Raw genomic sequence first — 15,953 nt, forward strand, 5'->3', positions numbered from 1 at the left:
GCGGTTGGGTGGGCGTTCGAAAGACATGCGTAAATGGACATGCCTTAGTTGAAGGTTGAACATCGAGCTGGCACCTCGGTGTTCGTGAAAATCTACTGTCAATCATTAGCGGACCGGAGTTCCGCTGTGGCCACCCCTAACCAGGAAAAAGCTGAAAGACAACAACATTTAAGGATGGAAATTCATGAAAATTAGCACTGCTTTGTCAGCAGTACATAATTTCCTCTTGTTCACCATCAGGGTTGTACATTGTATGTAAAACCACTGCAGCATTTTGACTGTCAAGACAACCATGTAAATGGAATCTGGAACAAAGAGAGCATCATCTTAAGTGGGTTAACTGAATTAAAAATGGTGGGAGTAGTTCTTTCTATGGGGTAACTTCATTAAAAATGACAGGGATAGTTCTTTCCATCACAGTATTAAGTTGCACTGGTTAGTATGCAAGGGTGCCAGGAAGAAACTTAGCAGTATCCTCTTCATTGTCATTAGTAGTGTGCCCAGATGTTGTGGTCAGTTAAATCTTATTGTTGATAATTTTGTTCTCTAACACAGGCCTCGTTGAGCAGGAAAATGCCCAGTATCTCAAATGATATTGTGGCAGTGTTGTAGAACCAAGCATAACTTTGAAAAAAATACTGTCTTTCATCTCAAAGTGCCAAACAATGCATTTATCTTCAAACTGCCTGGATGCACATATATGGTTGTGGTCAGTTAGGATTTTCTCTTAGCTGTACCACTAAAGTCTTCACTGTTAATGTAAAGAACATGGAAGAGAGTGGGCATCCTTAATAGGTTCTCTGCTTTAGTTAAAATGGGGAGGACATAAAACAGTTCATGCATACTTGAGTTTTAGGTGCATAATAATTTACATGTACTGGCAAAGGGCCCTTAATTTCATATTTGTTTATCATCGGTCAGGTAAATTGTCAGTAAATTCAAGAGAAGCCTTTGTGAAAGTCTAGAAGCATAGTAATATATTGTGTTTGTTGTGAGTTATGAATCCTACACAACTGGATATTCAGTCACGTAAAGTCCAGCACATATGACAGTGTTTCAGAGATCTCCCTTGTGCAGGAAGTACAGTTACAGGTATGAGACCCATAAACCTTTTCACTATGCACTGGCAAATTTTTGATCTCATTTGGAAGAAAGGAAATGAAGCTGTAGATCTCAGTTTTGCAGTGTGCGTGCCCCATCTGGGGAATAAAATTGTCTTGTGTACTTGTGCTACTAATAGTCCATTGTAAGTTAAAGTATATACCGACTTTGTAACAACTGGTATACAACCATCCTTAAATGCCATTTCACATGTAATATCCCATGGTACATCATTGTCATTGGTCACATGTAATATCTTGTGATACTCCATTATCATCAGTCACATGGACTATCCCATGACATTCCACTGTCATCAGTCACATGTAATATGTCGTACTCCATTATTGACAGTCGCATGTTATATCCCATGATACTCCATTAGCAGTCATGTAATGTCCTGTGATACTGCTTTATTGTTCAATTGTAATATGCTGTCCTGCTCCATTGTCATCACAGTGATAGCACATTAGAATCAGTGACATAGAATATCCTGTGTTACTTCAATATAATCAGTTATATGCAGAATGTCCAGATTTTTGCCTCATATTCTTTGGTCCATTTTTTGCACAGTTGCGGTTTTCTGGCAAATTAGTATCAAATCATTAAAGACTGAAGTTAGATATTTAAGTTTCAGGCTTTATACCCTTCAGAAAATTCATGCTAATGCAAAACCTGCTATTTTATCAACTTTCTAAGTTTGTAAGAACAATATTTAAAAATTATCCCTACTTTTGGGCTTTTGTACCACTTTTATTTATGGCTTTGTCCAGCTTTCTTGCTCTGAGGTTGAGAGGTATAGTACTTGTTTATCCCATTTTTCGAGTGCACATGTAAATAGCTGCATAGAAGCATCTGTATCCCTCCAAAGACAATACAGTATAAAATGTAAGAGTAAACTTAAGTGGCGGGACCCAGATATAAACAGGTTGCATAATAAAAGAAAAAACTCATTAAATGGAAAAATAAATTTAACTCTCATAATGCTAAAAAAAGACTCTCACTAAACAGGGGACTCCAGACAGTAATCAAATCAACAGAAGCCAAGTATGAGGTTAATATAGCTACCCAGGTGAAGGTTAACCACAAAGTCTTCTTTAACAGTGTTAAAAACCTCAAAAACAATTCCCACAATTACCAGCACTGCAGAAAGCTATCTTTAAATGACGTCACATACTGAGACCCAGAGTAGATAGCCGATCGGGTGGACAAATTTAGTTCAGACTTGACTTCCTATCATCTCTTTTATTCCCAGATCATATACCCACATCTACACCCTCCCAAAAATACCCCAAGAACAAGTCTGCAAGGCATTGTCCGTGTCCAAGGCCATGAGCCCATTTCAATGGGGCCAGATAACATACTGGGCTTCCTGTATAGTCCTATAGGTTCATAGGTAAATCCTGAGCTAACTATCCTTAAGGGTTCTTTTAAGCCTAGCCAACAACCCCAGGCCAGAATCAAACCCTGCACCTTGTGTCTCTGAGGTGGCACCCTTAACCATTATGCCAAACCCACTTCCCCAGGTGCATCCCTGACTGGAGGAGGGGTACTTATAACAGCTTTATGCACTAACCTGTTAGCAAGAAAGAGCATAGCAGTAGATCTTTATGAATAACATGACCTCCTTTTTTCAACAGTTACAAACAGGGACCACATTTTTTGTGAGACCCCTCTCCCCGTACTGAGGCTATTCAATATCAACTTTCAAGCAGACTTTGTGCCGGAAGAATGGAGAGCAGCATCTGTCATCCCCTTGCACAGAGGTGGGTTGTCAATGGACCCAGGTAATTATAGACCCATAAACCTGACCAACCTCACCTGTAAGGTTGTGGAAAAGATTATTATGGGATTAATAAATAAGGACATCGACCCAAACCAGTTCAGGTCCATCAAAAGCAGATCCTGCCTAGCACGGCCGGCCTTAGGCATAGGCGAACTAGGTGACCGCCTAGGATGCCGTACAGGCCAGCCTCAGAAAGGGTGCTACTTTTAACTATTTATTTATTTATTTTTTTAATTAATAAAATTCCTCTCGCTCTGCTCCCTGTTCAGGAAGTCCATAGCGAGAGAGGGGTGAGCGCCCTCCCACTTACTTACAGCTGCAGGTTGGCTCGAAAAAAAAAAAATTATGGTACACGAGTTTGTTACCTTAAGGAGCCCAGCCCTGATGCACAACCTTCAACGAAGGTACGCCCCTTCATGCATGTCTCCACACACAAGACGCTTTAGCTGAGAATCGAACGGGACTACGTCTTACTGTGCGGTGACAACGCTACTGCAGTATGAAAAGCTCATTCAGTTAAACTGAATCAGTTTGTTTGTGTCTTTCGGCTTATATATGAATATATATATGAATAAGTATTCAGAGATTACGGTGTTACACCAGCTACAGTCTATGACAACAGACTAGTGCATTTGCAACTTTAGTCTATGACTACTGAATAGAGCAATTTAAAGCTATACCATTATTCAATATCTCAGGATGAAAATAAAATATAACAAGAAAAGAAAAACTAGAAAATGATATAATGTAGTTATCATAGGAGCTAGCTGATGAGAGACACAGATAAGTTTATCAGACATGTTTGAGGAAGATTTGAGCTTAAGAATGTTAGACATGCTTACTGTTGCACTCACGTTGAAATTCCTAGTTTACTTTCTTACATTTACAAAGTGCACACAGACAGCAATGCCTGCAAGAAACGACAACAAAGCATTGGACTTTGTTATGCTGTAACACAATGCTTCTAACGATAAGTGTAACTTCTGTTCAGCAATCCTTTTGATGAATTAGTTGACAAACGCTAGTACAAAAGTGAAGTAACTGTCAGACTGCATATCTATCTGTGAAAAAGTCTTTGAACAATCTTTAAAGCATTTAAGCAGTATGATCAGTCTTTTAATTGCATATGCTCCTTTGATGGCCAGACCCTCTAAATTTAACCAAAAATTAGAACATAAATAGAGCTTAAAAATAGTTAATTAAAAGTCCTTCCCTTAGCCTTGTGTAGGCAGGAAGAAGGCATTTTCTGTTATAATGTTGAACCTCCCTAATAAATCAGCATCAATACTGGGGTAATTAACCCTCAATTAATTTTCCTGTCTTTAAACTTTCTGTAGAACCTAACACTTCATATGACTCTGAACATCACACCCAAAGCATCAAAAATTATAAAAATGTTTAGTCCAAATATTAGTCCATATTGTGCTGCTTAGCACTATGCAGAACCCCTACAGTTATTAACCCAACTGTCTGTGCTGCAGGAAGCCTCCCCCAGATGTCTAACGCTTACCTGACTAAGTGCTTGAGATGTAAGATTGTATCTGAAGGTCTATGTACTACTAAATTTCCTAATAATATGGGAATGGTGAGACTTATTTACATTGCTTTTGTGAATTTGTTTGATTGTCACAATTTTGAACTTATGAAATTGAACATTTACATGCAAAATCAAGTATGATTTACTATTTGACAATTATGCATGACTGTACAATAATGTATGTGATAAGTAGATAAGCAAAGTGCAATTATTCTTAATAAGCATAAAATGAAAATTGATAAGGATGTTAAACAGTATGAAAGTAAGGTAGGTTATCCTATTAAAAATACAAAACATCATGAGATTGATGGTGAGAATGTGCAAAGGTCTAAACATTAAAGTAGAAATGATAATATTATTAGTAATATCAGTTCCCTGGAGAGAATGAGGCAAGTGCTAATGGGGGGAAGAGGTTGATTATGATTGTAATTTAAATAATCACAGGGATTTTCCTCCATGTCAGAAGATGGAGTAGTTGGAGACTCATTCAGGCCAACCAAATGAAAAGACCTCAAACATAGAATCACACCTGATATGTCAAGGACTCCATGTATCCCCTGCCAGAATTTGAGAGGCAGGAGGACAGAGGCAGAGGAAAGGAAAGAGGGAAGAGGAAGTAATTAAATCTGATTTTGATGGCAGTGTGCTATCACATAATACTTTTAATATTTTTAACTATAGCCATCTGTCTATTTTATTAGACAATTTTGGATATCCCTCTGGTTGGCATAATGGTTAAGGCATTTGCCTTATAAACCAAAGGTGAAGGGTTTGATTCTTACGTGAGGTAATTGGCTAGGCTTAAAATGGTCCACAAAGGCAGTTAACCTAGTACTAATCTATGAACTCTATGAACTCTATAACTGAGTCATTGCTGGAACTTAAACTGTACATCAAAAAATTGAATCTAGCAGTATATTTTAATGAAGTACACAGAGAGAAGTATCTGGTGATACATATAGGGGTGCAGGATTTAAAAAGAAAAGTGTATTTAATCCTGCTTTGTACCCTATTGTTCAGGCATTTAAAAAGCCTTTGAGGATGATTTTTATATATTAGCAGGAAGAAAACTAAATTTTACCACCTTCAACCTCAGTAGGAATTAGAAGACTGGCAAATCAATTTGCATTGTGAAATCTGACAGGAGGTGGTATTGTCATCTCTGATGCAATCAATTATTCTGGTGTTAAGTTTAATATTTTGCAAGATGAAAGGACTTACACCTGTGTGTCTAGAAAACTAATTCATATTTCATATAGAAAAACTGATTTACAATTAGATGATTACATTATTGACAGGAAGATTTCACTTAATAACTGTAAGTTTTTGAAAAATTCCAAACCAGTGACCCCCCACTAATTTGGGGATACTGAAAGTGCATCAGGTATTGAACAGCCACCATTTAGACCACCTATTATAGTGAAGTCTTTAGAATCCTAAAACCTGTTTTTCACAAACATACTCATATGTTAAAGGACTGTTGTAATTTTTAAGGGAAATTAAAGGATAACCTATGGAATGAAGATTTAGCTTCCCTTATAACTGATCTTATAGGATTTTTTACCTGTAAACCCATGGAGGAGGGTACCAGATTATTCCTGAAGGCCTTCTAACTTGTGATGTTATTAGATGGAGAGAAATTAGCATAATATGGATCTCATTTCCATGGTTTTGGACAAAACATATGTTTTTTTTTTTTGTTTTGAAGGGGAAACCTTTAAACAAATTATAAGAATATTTATGCAAACATGCTACTTTATACTTGGGGAGTATTTAATATTTTAATTATGATTTTTGTTTGTCAATATTGCAAGTTGTATTTAATATACCTGGACAATATTGTTATGTTATGGGACAGGGTGGAAGTTTGTCTATGATTTTGTCAAACACTTACACAATACAGCTGCCTTTCTCAAATTTACATTCAATTTTAAGAAAAAAAAAAAACAGGTGATTTTTAAATATTAATATTAAGCATTCTAATGCTGGCTTTGTTTCTAACATCAGCTGAAATCCAACATTCAGTAATGCATATTTAACTTTGCAAGTTCGCATTCCCTGAGTTAAAAAAAAGAGTTTATTCCATGGGCAATGCATTAGCTTAGCCAGGATAATTTGAAATGTGAATGATTGCATTTAAATAATTGAAGGAAAAGACTGAAGTGGCCTTCTTGGAGAGTGGCCTACCTGTGGGTGTGGCTTATAGGGGTGTGCATTAGTATGGAGTGGGTGGGGCTTAAGGGGCGCTGGAGTACTACTTCGCCTAGGGTGCCATTTCAGCTAAGGCTGGCCCTGCTGCCTAATTAACCTGGTCAGTTTCTTTGGGAGCAAGAGGTTTTGCTTTAGCATGCATTTTCTGAAGGATATGAAGTCTGAAACTCAAATGCCTGTAATTATTTAGTGACTTCAATCCTCAACACTGTGCCAGAAACCACAAACAGACTCTACACAGAAGACATCCCAGCAAATAATTAAACTGAGGAACCTCTTGCTGTGAGGAGACAGCACTTATCCATTGCACCACTATTCCCTCTGTAGTACACTGCTCCATAGTGCATAACCGTTTGTTGCATTAAAAAAAGCTACCAGATAACCAAAGAACAAGACAGAGGCCAGCAAGAATTACAAAATGATATGGAAGACGTCCAGTTCTTCACAAGAACAACGTATAACATATGTTAAAAAACAGTTAAGCACCTTCATCCTTTGTAAATGTACTGTGGACATTATCAAAACTGCTATTTAATGAGTTTTCGCACATTTAGACTCATCTGCAACCACATGACAGTTCACCCCACAATAATAATGGTTGTAATGTCTGACATAATTTTAAAAATAAAACTTACTACAAATAAACCAAATTCACCATAAACATTGATATTGTATAAACACTGTAAATAGTTATACTTCAGTCTTATATAAGGCACTACAAAAATGTGTGAAAATTCTTTAAATGACCTTTTTAAGAAAGTCCAGCATTGTTACAAATTATGAAAATGCTTAACAGCTTTTTTATTGTATATAATTGCTGCTCTTGTGAAGAATTGGAGGTCTTTATGTTTCATATTAAAAGTTCACAATTTCAATGCCTGGAGCACCCCTGAAAGTATCTGCATGGCACATCTTGCAACCTGATAACAAATGATAAATAAAGCCTCTTGCCCCCCAAAACAGGCATTTTCCTTTATGTAGTGACTATATTCCTCAATGATATGTCAGAAAAATATACACAAATATCTTAAGAGCACCATTAAGAGTTTTCACAAAAGATACAACGTATTAAAAAAAGTCTGCAATTTACTGTGCATTTACAGACCATATTAAGTTCATATATTGGCTGTTCCAGACTACCAGAAGCAGATGGAAGAGCACAGAATCCTTTTTTTTTTTATAAAATAATTTTATAAATAGTTACGACTTTTTTCTTAAATACGTTCACAGTATAATAATAGCAACAATTGACAGAGTGCGAGCTGCACAGGATTTATTCATGGCTGGCTTTGTTTAATCACTCAGGCTTCACACTCTTGATCAAATTGTGCTATCAATGGGTAAATCCTGCATTAGTCACACCTTTTAGGGGGAGTATTGTTAAATGAACCAATATCTAAACTGCAGAATAGTGGTTCTCCCTACTTTTGTTGCATCATTTCTTTTGTTTTGTTTTATTTTGTTTATATATTCTTTGTTGACCAGGTTATTCCACAAGACTAGTAGCTTGTTTTCAGGGGACACCGAATGTGGTATTTATAGTCCTGACCTCTTCTACTCTTTTCAGAAAGTGTGTTTAGGGTCTTTTACATCTACCTGAATTCCACCAGCTCTAGCAGAAGCAAACATAAATTTAACTAATGTGACCCTTGATCTGGGCAGACTATTCCTCTTTGGATACATTTTAGACCACAGTTTTGCCTGAGCCTTGCTGCATTCTCATTCTGCATGCCTCTAGTCTTACCCTACTGCATGCTGCTGAGACTTGAACTAATGCAGGTAACATTGGGCACTGACAAATGATTGGTTTTAGATCATCCCTCCCTCAGCTGTTATTCATATTTTAACCCAGCTGTTCTCATACCCTCTCTGTCCTTTGGACCCCATCCATTTTCCATGCACCACTGGCCATTAAATTAATTTGTCCTACTGTTACATAACCATATTAGTAATTCCACCAGTCAGTTTCTCCACCACCACAGAGTGGATATCTTGTTCCTGTTACATCTTGACTGCCATCTTGGACCATTTCTTGTAGATTTCTTAAGTAATCCTCTATGGTTTGTCATTCTCTGATTACTCTGATGCTGTCTTCTAGTAGCTTCTACAACTATTTTGCAGCTGCATGCCTTCTCCATCTTATCCCTACTCTTAAGTTTTCATTCCTGGTCAGCTGTGATCCAACTTTTTCTTTCAATCTTTCTAGGCTCCCTTCCTGTTTCCTGTTTATCTGTTCCCTATATTAGATCACCCAGTCTTTTCCCAAACATGGTCTTTGACTGGAATTCTGTTCCCTCCTATCGCTGACCTTAATGTGTGTAGAGGGGAGACAGAGAAAGATTGGAGTAAGAGATGCTGAAAAACAAAGGCATTGTTACTTGCATAATTGTGGAAAGGAAATTTTGTACTTGTTAATGACTAATTAGTTTTACTGTTTTAACTGCACTTCTGGTAACAAATGGCAGTGTTACCCTGCTGAAAAATAGCACAATTTGCATTGAATGCATTACATGAAAATAGCATAGTTTACACTGACTGCAGTAAAAGAAAAGATGAACTGCACCGTGTGTCTTTTACAGGCTCCAGAATCCTTTGAGGATGTTGCTGTTAAGTTCTCAGCAGAGGAGATGAAGATGTTAACAAAACAAGACAAGGAGCTTCATAAGGAAGTGATGTTAGAGAACTATGAAACCTTAGTTTCAGCAGGTAGGTCTTGTCCCATCTTAAGGAGTGGTCTTTGTTCTGAGAGTTATGAGTACCTTATTAAAATGCTATGTTGAGATGTCCTGTCTGTTTAATTTCTACCTGAGTAAGTGAACCAGTCACTGAGGACCATTTGAGTCATAAATTATGCCACAAGGAAAATTACGTGTGTGTGTGTGTGTGTGTGTGTGTGTGTGTGTGTCCACTTCTTAATTTCGAAGGAACAGAATCTCGAGTTTCTGAATATTGAATTCAAGATCTCGAGATTCTAAGCTTCAAAATTAAGAAACAAAACATAAAAAAGTACTAACTTAAAACCTTCTTCCTGCACCCCTGCAACTTAAATATACTACCTCCATGATCACGCTACAGTGAAGAGAATGGCATAGATGTCCTTCAAGGATGCAACTGCAGTCCTGACATATGGGTTGTCCTGCCTCAGGCAGCCCTTCGGTCGGCCGGATTCCAAAGTCTGGGTCCGGCGTCGGCTGATGTCACCCTTTCCCCGACGTCAGAGCACCTGGGGTATAAAAGCATTAGCCGACGCCATCTTCTTCAGTCTTTCTTGCCAGCAGAAGCAGTTCGCAAGTGCCGGTCGGCCAGCTCCTGTGCTTTCAGCTACTGAAGTCTTCAAAAAGCTAAGTACCCCATTGGGGACCTTTTCTTGCCTCCGAGGCCCAGGATACTCCTACAGCCGATGTCAGATAAAACTGTAAAAGTGAATAATTGTTTAACTTGTGGGAAACAAATACCTCATAAGGATTTCCACTGTTACTGCATAGCCTGCCTAGGCCCAGAACACAACGTCTCGGCCTGTACAGCTTGTGCTTCTTTCAATATAGGCATCGGACAGAGTTTGCACAGGATTATTTTGGGGAAGATTTCTGTTATATCATGTTCTGACAGCACATTTACCTAAAAAACGGAAGGATAAGGACCGACACCCACAGTCCGTGTCTCAGTCTCTTCTGAGCCGGTTTCACAACTGCCACAGACCGGAGGCCAGCTCGGTGCCGGTTTCTATTCTCCCCTCAGGTGATTCTGCACATTCAGACTTCCAGGAGGAGGCCTTCCCGGCCTACGAGGATTCTGATGTGGAGGAATCCATTCCCTCTGCTTCTCCTCCTGAGGAGTTTTCCTTTGGGGAAATGCTTCATTCCATGAGGGAACACTTCAAATGACAAGGCCAAGAATACTCAGATTCTAGGAAAAGGTTAAGGGAATTTTTAAAGCTTCCTCAGCATAGACCATTAGCTATTCCTCCACTTTTGAATGTTTTAGATGATGTGTACTTAGAATCTAGTGTTTCCCCTGACTCCCTCCCCCCTGCTCCTGTCAAGCCAGACAGGTACTACAGGGTCCCAGACACACATCAATTTCTGTACAAGGGCCATACTGCTGACCCTGAAACTATTTCTCAGGGACCTAAAGGGGTTTCCTCCACTACTGCTAAGAACCCACTTCCTTTGGAAAGAGATTCTAGGGCTTTAGAAAGGTGGGGCAAGAAAGTATATACATCTTCCACCCTTTCTATGCGAGCATTAAATTGTCAATTTCATATGATTCAGTATCAGGAATACATGTTGGATGACTTGCAAAAGAAATTGGCTTCCCCTGAACCATTAGATAGAAAGGGGTTACAGGAATTGGTTCATAATACTCAGCAGGTTAGCAACCATTTCCTTCAGTGTGGATATGATGCATTGGAAGCTTCATGTAGAGCAGCAATGACAGGTGCAGTCATAGACATGCTTGGTTAAAGGAACAAACATTGCCAGACCATGTGAAAATTAAGCTTTTGGACGCACCACTAGAGAAACATAAGCTATTTGGTGCTACTGCACAAGAGGTTTTAAAGAAAATAGAGGAAAAGGCAAAATCAGTGCAAACAGTCAAAGATTTCCTCCAGGTACAGCCTCCATGATTCAGCAGGAATTGGCCTTCTAAGCATTGGTCCTTTCCAGACACAGAAAAATTTCAAAGAGGCAAAAACAGACGTGGCAGAGGTAGAGGGCAAACTCGAGGCTCCTACAGAGGACGTCAATGGCAGCCTCCGAACCAGAGAGGTGGTACAGGACCTTCCACTGCTCCGCAGGGACAATCTCAATGACTTGACTTTGATTCCGCCATCCAGGGCTCAATTAGAAGCACCTTTGGGCGGAAAATTATCTTTATTCTCAAAAAAATGGCACAATATTACAAAGGACAAATGGATATTGGACATAATAGACAAAGGATACAGATTCCATTTTCATACACTGCCAACAAGACATGGCAGGCCAAACCTGCCACCAAATCAAAGGGCAGAGGCACTCAAACAAATAACAAACCTACTTCAAATAAAAGCAATAGAAAAGGTTCCTTCTGCAGAACAAGGCCAAGGATTTTATTCAAGACTGTTCCTTGTTCCAAGAAAGGAAAACCAATGGAGACCCATTCTGGACTTGTCCGCACTGAATACTTACCTTATTGTGCCAAAATTCAAAATGCTGACTTTACAGCAACTCCTTCCCATGCTGGGCAAGGGGTCTTGGCTGGTAACTCTGGACCTCAAGGAGGCATACCTGCATGTCCCAATCAGACAAAGTTGCAGAAGATACCTCAGATTTCTTGCAGGCTCAGAGCATTATCAATTCTCAGCCCTTTGGCTTATCTACTGCGAGTGTTCAATGCCTGGCATCAGTAATTGCACATTGCAGACTTCAGGGGATACAAATATACCCTTACCTGGACGACTGCCTTATACAAGCGGACAGCCAACAAGCCTTGTTAAAAAACTTGGACTATGTCATTTACCTAAAGGAGGCCTTGGGATACACAGTCAATATTCAGAAATCAAGTCTCATACCATCCCAACAAATACCTTTCCTGGGTGCCACACTGGACACAAACACCCAGATGGCGTTTCTGACAAAAGAAAAACAAAAACAATTACCAGAATACTTCAGAAAATTGGTAACACACACCCAGATGACTGCAAGGAAAATCCTGCAGGCCCTGGGTTTCATGGCATCTTGCATTCTTCTGATTCCTCACGCAAGGCTGCATATGAGGAAACTACAATGGTATCTAAAAAGTCTATGGTCTCAACACAGCCACAGCCTGGAAGCATTGATCCCACTCCATCCCATGCCTTCAAAAGGAATTTCTGTGGTGGGCTCAAGCAAGCCAGATAAACAAAGGTCTGCCTTTCAGCAAGCCTCATACAAGTCAAACCATAACAACAGACGCCTCAGACCATGGATCATGGAGGGCAGATGCATTCAAGGACAATGGACACAAAAAGAAAAGCACCTGCACATCAACCAAAAATAAATGCTGGCAGTGATACATGCTATCAAGTCCTTCAAAAAGTTCATACATGAGGGCCATCTACTAATAAAGACAGACAATACCACAGTTATGTGGTACATAAACAAGCAAGGAGGTACCCATTCCTACCCTCTTTGCAGACTGGCAATGAATCTCTGGGATATTTCCCTACAATTGAAGATAGAGCTACAATCCCAGTTTGTACCAGGGAAGGACAATGTTCTGGTGGACAGCCTAAGCAGAAACATCATGGATCCACACGAATGGATGTTGCATCCAGACATTTTCTTACAAATAACTCAAGCATGGGGAAGGCCGGACATAGATCTTTTGCCTCCCACCTCAATCACCATCTGAAAAAGTTTTGCACAAGGACATACCATCCTCAAGCATGGAAGGTGGACGCTCTCTCCTTCAGTTGGAATTCTCTAACACTATATGCCTTCCCACCTCTTCCTTTGATGACCAAGGTGTTACTAAAGATCAAGACAGAGCAACCAAAGTCATACTGATAGCTCCAGACTGGCCAAGACAACACTGGTACCCACTGCTACGGAGCTTGACACACACCAATCCGTGGCTCCTTCCTCAATGGCCACTTCTTTTGACACAGCACAATTACAGGACACTACACCCCAGCTTGAAAACATTGAAGCTGACAGCTTGGAAGATTCCATGACTATTCCTCAGGATACACTTTCCAAAAGGGTAAAAGATATCATCCTGGAGGCGCAGACCTTCCACTAGAAAAACATTCTCAGCAAAATGGAAGAGATTTCTTATCTGGAACAGCAAAAAGGGTCAAGACCCATCAGTGATGAGCATTCCACAGATCCTAGAATATTTGGCTGAAATGCTCCACAATGGCCTTTCATATTCTTCCATAAAAATACATGCTTCAGCAATATCTGCCAAATATAACACTGATCCGCCTGTATTTTCTCACCCATTGCTAAGACAGTTTCTAAGAGGAATAAAGAACATCAACCCTCCAAGGAAACCACCAGTGCCTGCATGGGACCTCAACTTCGTGCTGGAAAAATTAACTCTTCCTCCCTTTGAACCAGCAGCATCTTCAGAGTTGCAATTTCTGTCTTGGAAGACAGCTTTCCTTCTGGCAGTAACCTCAGCTAGAAGAGTCTCTGAGCTACAGGCCCTTATGGCAATACAACCATTTCTCATTTTTCATCAGGACAGAGTTTCTTTGAGAACCAATCCGTCATTCATGCCAAAGGTGGTATCCAGGGTGTCCCTGAATCAAGCTATTCACCTGCCTACCTTCTTTCCCAATCCTCAAAATAAAGGAGAGAGACTTCTGCACACCTTGGACATACACAGACAGTTGCGCTACTACTTGGACAGAACAAAGTCTTTCAGAAGATCTGAACAGCTTTTTGTAGCTTGCGCTGCTGGATTGCAGGGAAAAGCAATTTCCAAACAGACAATTTCTAAATGGATTGGAAATTGCATTCTGCTACTCTTTTCATGGAAAAACTGTGCCAGCTGACATCAGGCCACATTCCACCAGAGCTACAGCCACCTCCACAGCCTTTTTAAGAGGGGTGGCAACAAAGGACATTTTAGAAGCTGCTACATAGAGCTCCATGCATACATTTTCCAAACATTACAACCTGCCTTTATATTCCAGATCCAGAGCAGGGTTTGCTTCTGCAGTCCTGCAAGGCATTTTAGCTACACCATCTTTGTCTTAGTGCCTACCATCCCCAGGTTGGCTATGGTATTCAACCCATATGTCAGGACTGCAGTTGCATCCTTGAAGGACATAGTACAGTTTTGTACCTACCATAAATGTAGATGTCCGATAGGTATGCAACTGCAGTCAGGTTTTCCCTCCCACCAGCCCCTCTGTGGTATTCTTTTGGGTTTCTATCCCTCATTTTAGCTACCTGGGGTAATCTTTTATGGTGTATTTGTTTTTATGTTTTTGTACTTGTCTGGAATTTGTCCTCCATTTTCAAAATTTAGCCTTCCTTAGAGGGCACCTGGCATCTGGGGCAAGAAACACTGAAGAAGATGGCATCGGCTGACACTTTTATACCCCCATCAGTTGATGCGGACCCAGACTTTGGAACAAGGGCTGCCTGAGGCAGGACAACCCATATGTCAGGACTGCAGTTGCATACCTATCGGACATCTACATTTATGGTGGGTACAAAGCTGTACTTTCCCATTCCGCACCACTTAGCACTATAGCGCAAACTCGGAGGTAGTATATTTAAGTAGTAGGGGGGTGCAGAAAAAACATTTTTTTTTATTTGTAAACTTTTCTGGGAGGGGGGATTTTTAATTTCAAGATACCAAGATCTTGAGTTTCTGGGTTCGATGTTCAGAAACTCAAGATTTTGGTATTTCAAAATTAAAAAGTGGACCCATATATATATATATATATATATATATATATATATATATATATATATCACACACACATGGGAAGTTAATGCACAATGCATCCAAATAAAGATATAAAAGGAGAAGCATATCCTGGTGTTTCATTCTACATTTCTGTTATTTATATGAATCAAATGAGCAGTTTATAGGCTGCAGTTCAGCCAGAATGTTTTTTTAAAAAAAATTTATTATAATTTATTTAGACCGTTTACACAGAAAGGAAGAAATTCAACATCACATACTGTTATACAGTGTTAGGAATACATTGAATCATGAAGGTAATCTTACACAATTAATACGTTAAAGAGTCTTGGAATATCAGTAGCAGCCTTTCAAGGCTATCCACCCACTAGAAGACTTAGTATAGATCTGTCAAGAGAAAAAGTTTTAAAAACATACTGTTATTTGTCTTTTTCCTCTTCTTGCAAAGTGAACATGTTATTTGTTGGGATATGCCTATCAAAGATGGGCCTCATCTGTGAACAAAATGCAGCATTGCTTATGAACCTGAATGATATCTGTTTTCTGCACTTCAGAAAAGATTTGGTTATAGCTTAGTGAAGCCTGGGATAAGGACGCACGGCCGAGTAAGAGTTAATTTACTGAGGCAGGCTGTGTGTTTTGGAAAATTTGAGCTACCGTTGTTGAATTGAACATTCTGTACTTCTTGAACATTCTGACATTTTGGTCCTTCGGACCGGAAACCTCTACGAAGATACAGATCAGACCGACAGAGAGACCGAAAAACCTGTGCAGGTGAGGGTTTCTCATCTTAAGATTCCCTCGACTGAAAGCCCTCCGACTGATTTGTCGTTGAAAAGAGGCCGGCCGCTCTGATCCCTATCTGAAGGATGGTTTCCAAATGAAAAGGGGAAATGGAGTCTCATCTGGTTTAGG

The 15,953-nt window shown here is 39.6% G+C and overlaps 1 protein-coding gene across 1 annotated transcript in view; it reads left to right on the forward strand.

Annotated features, from left to right (window-relative positions):
- The window catches only part of LOC122813894 (zinc finger protein 436-like), a 181,569-nt gene that overhangs the window by 99,536 nt on the left and 66,080 nt on the right, over positions 1–15,953 (forward strand). The window contains exon 4 of the mRNA XM_044086436.1: positions 9,212–9,338. Within this exon, the coding sequence (XP_043942371.1) occupies positions 9,212–9,338 (127 nt within the window). The remainder of the gene's footprint in view (positions 1–9,211; positions 9,339–15,953) is intronic.

Source organism: Protopterus annectens, chromosome 10.part0 (assembly GCF_019279795.1).
Source record: "Protopterus annectens isolate FY-2018-M chromosome 10.part0, PAN1.0, whole genome shotgun sequence".
Classification (NCBI taxonomy): domain Eukaryota; kingdom Metazoa; phylum Chordata; order Ceratodontiformes; family Protopteridae; genus Protopterus; species Protopterus annectens.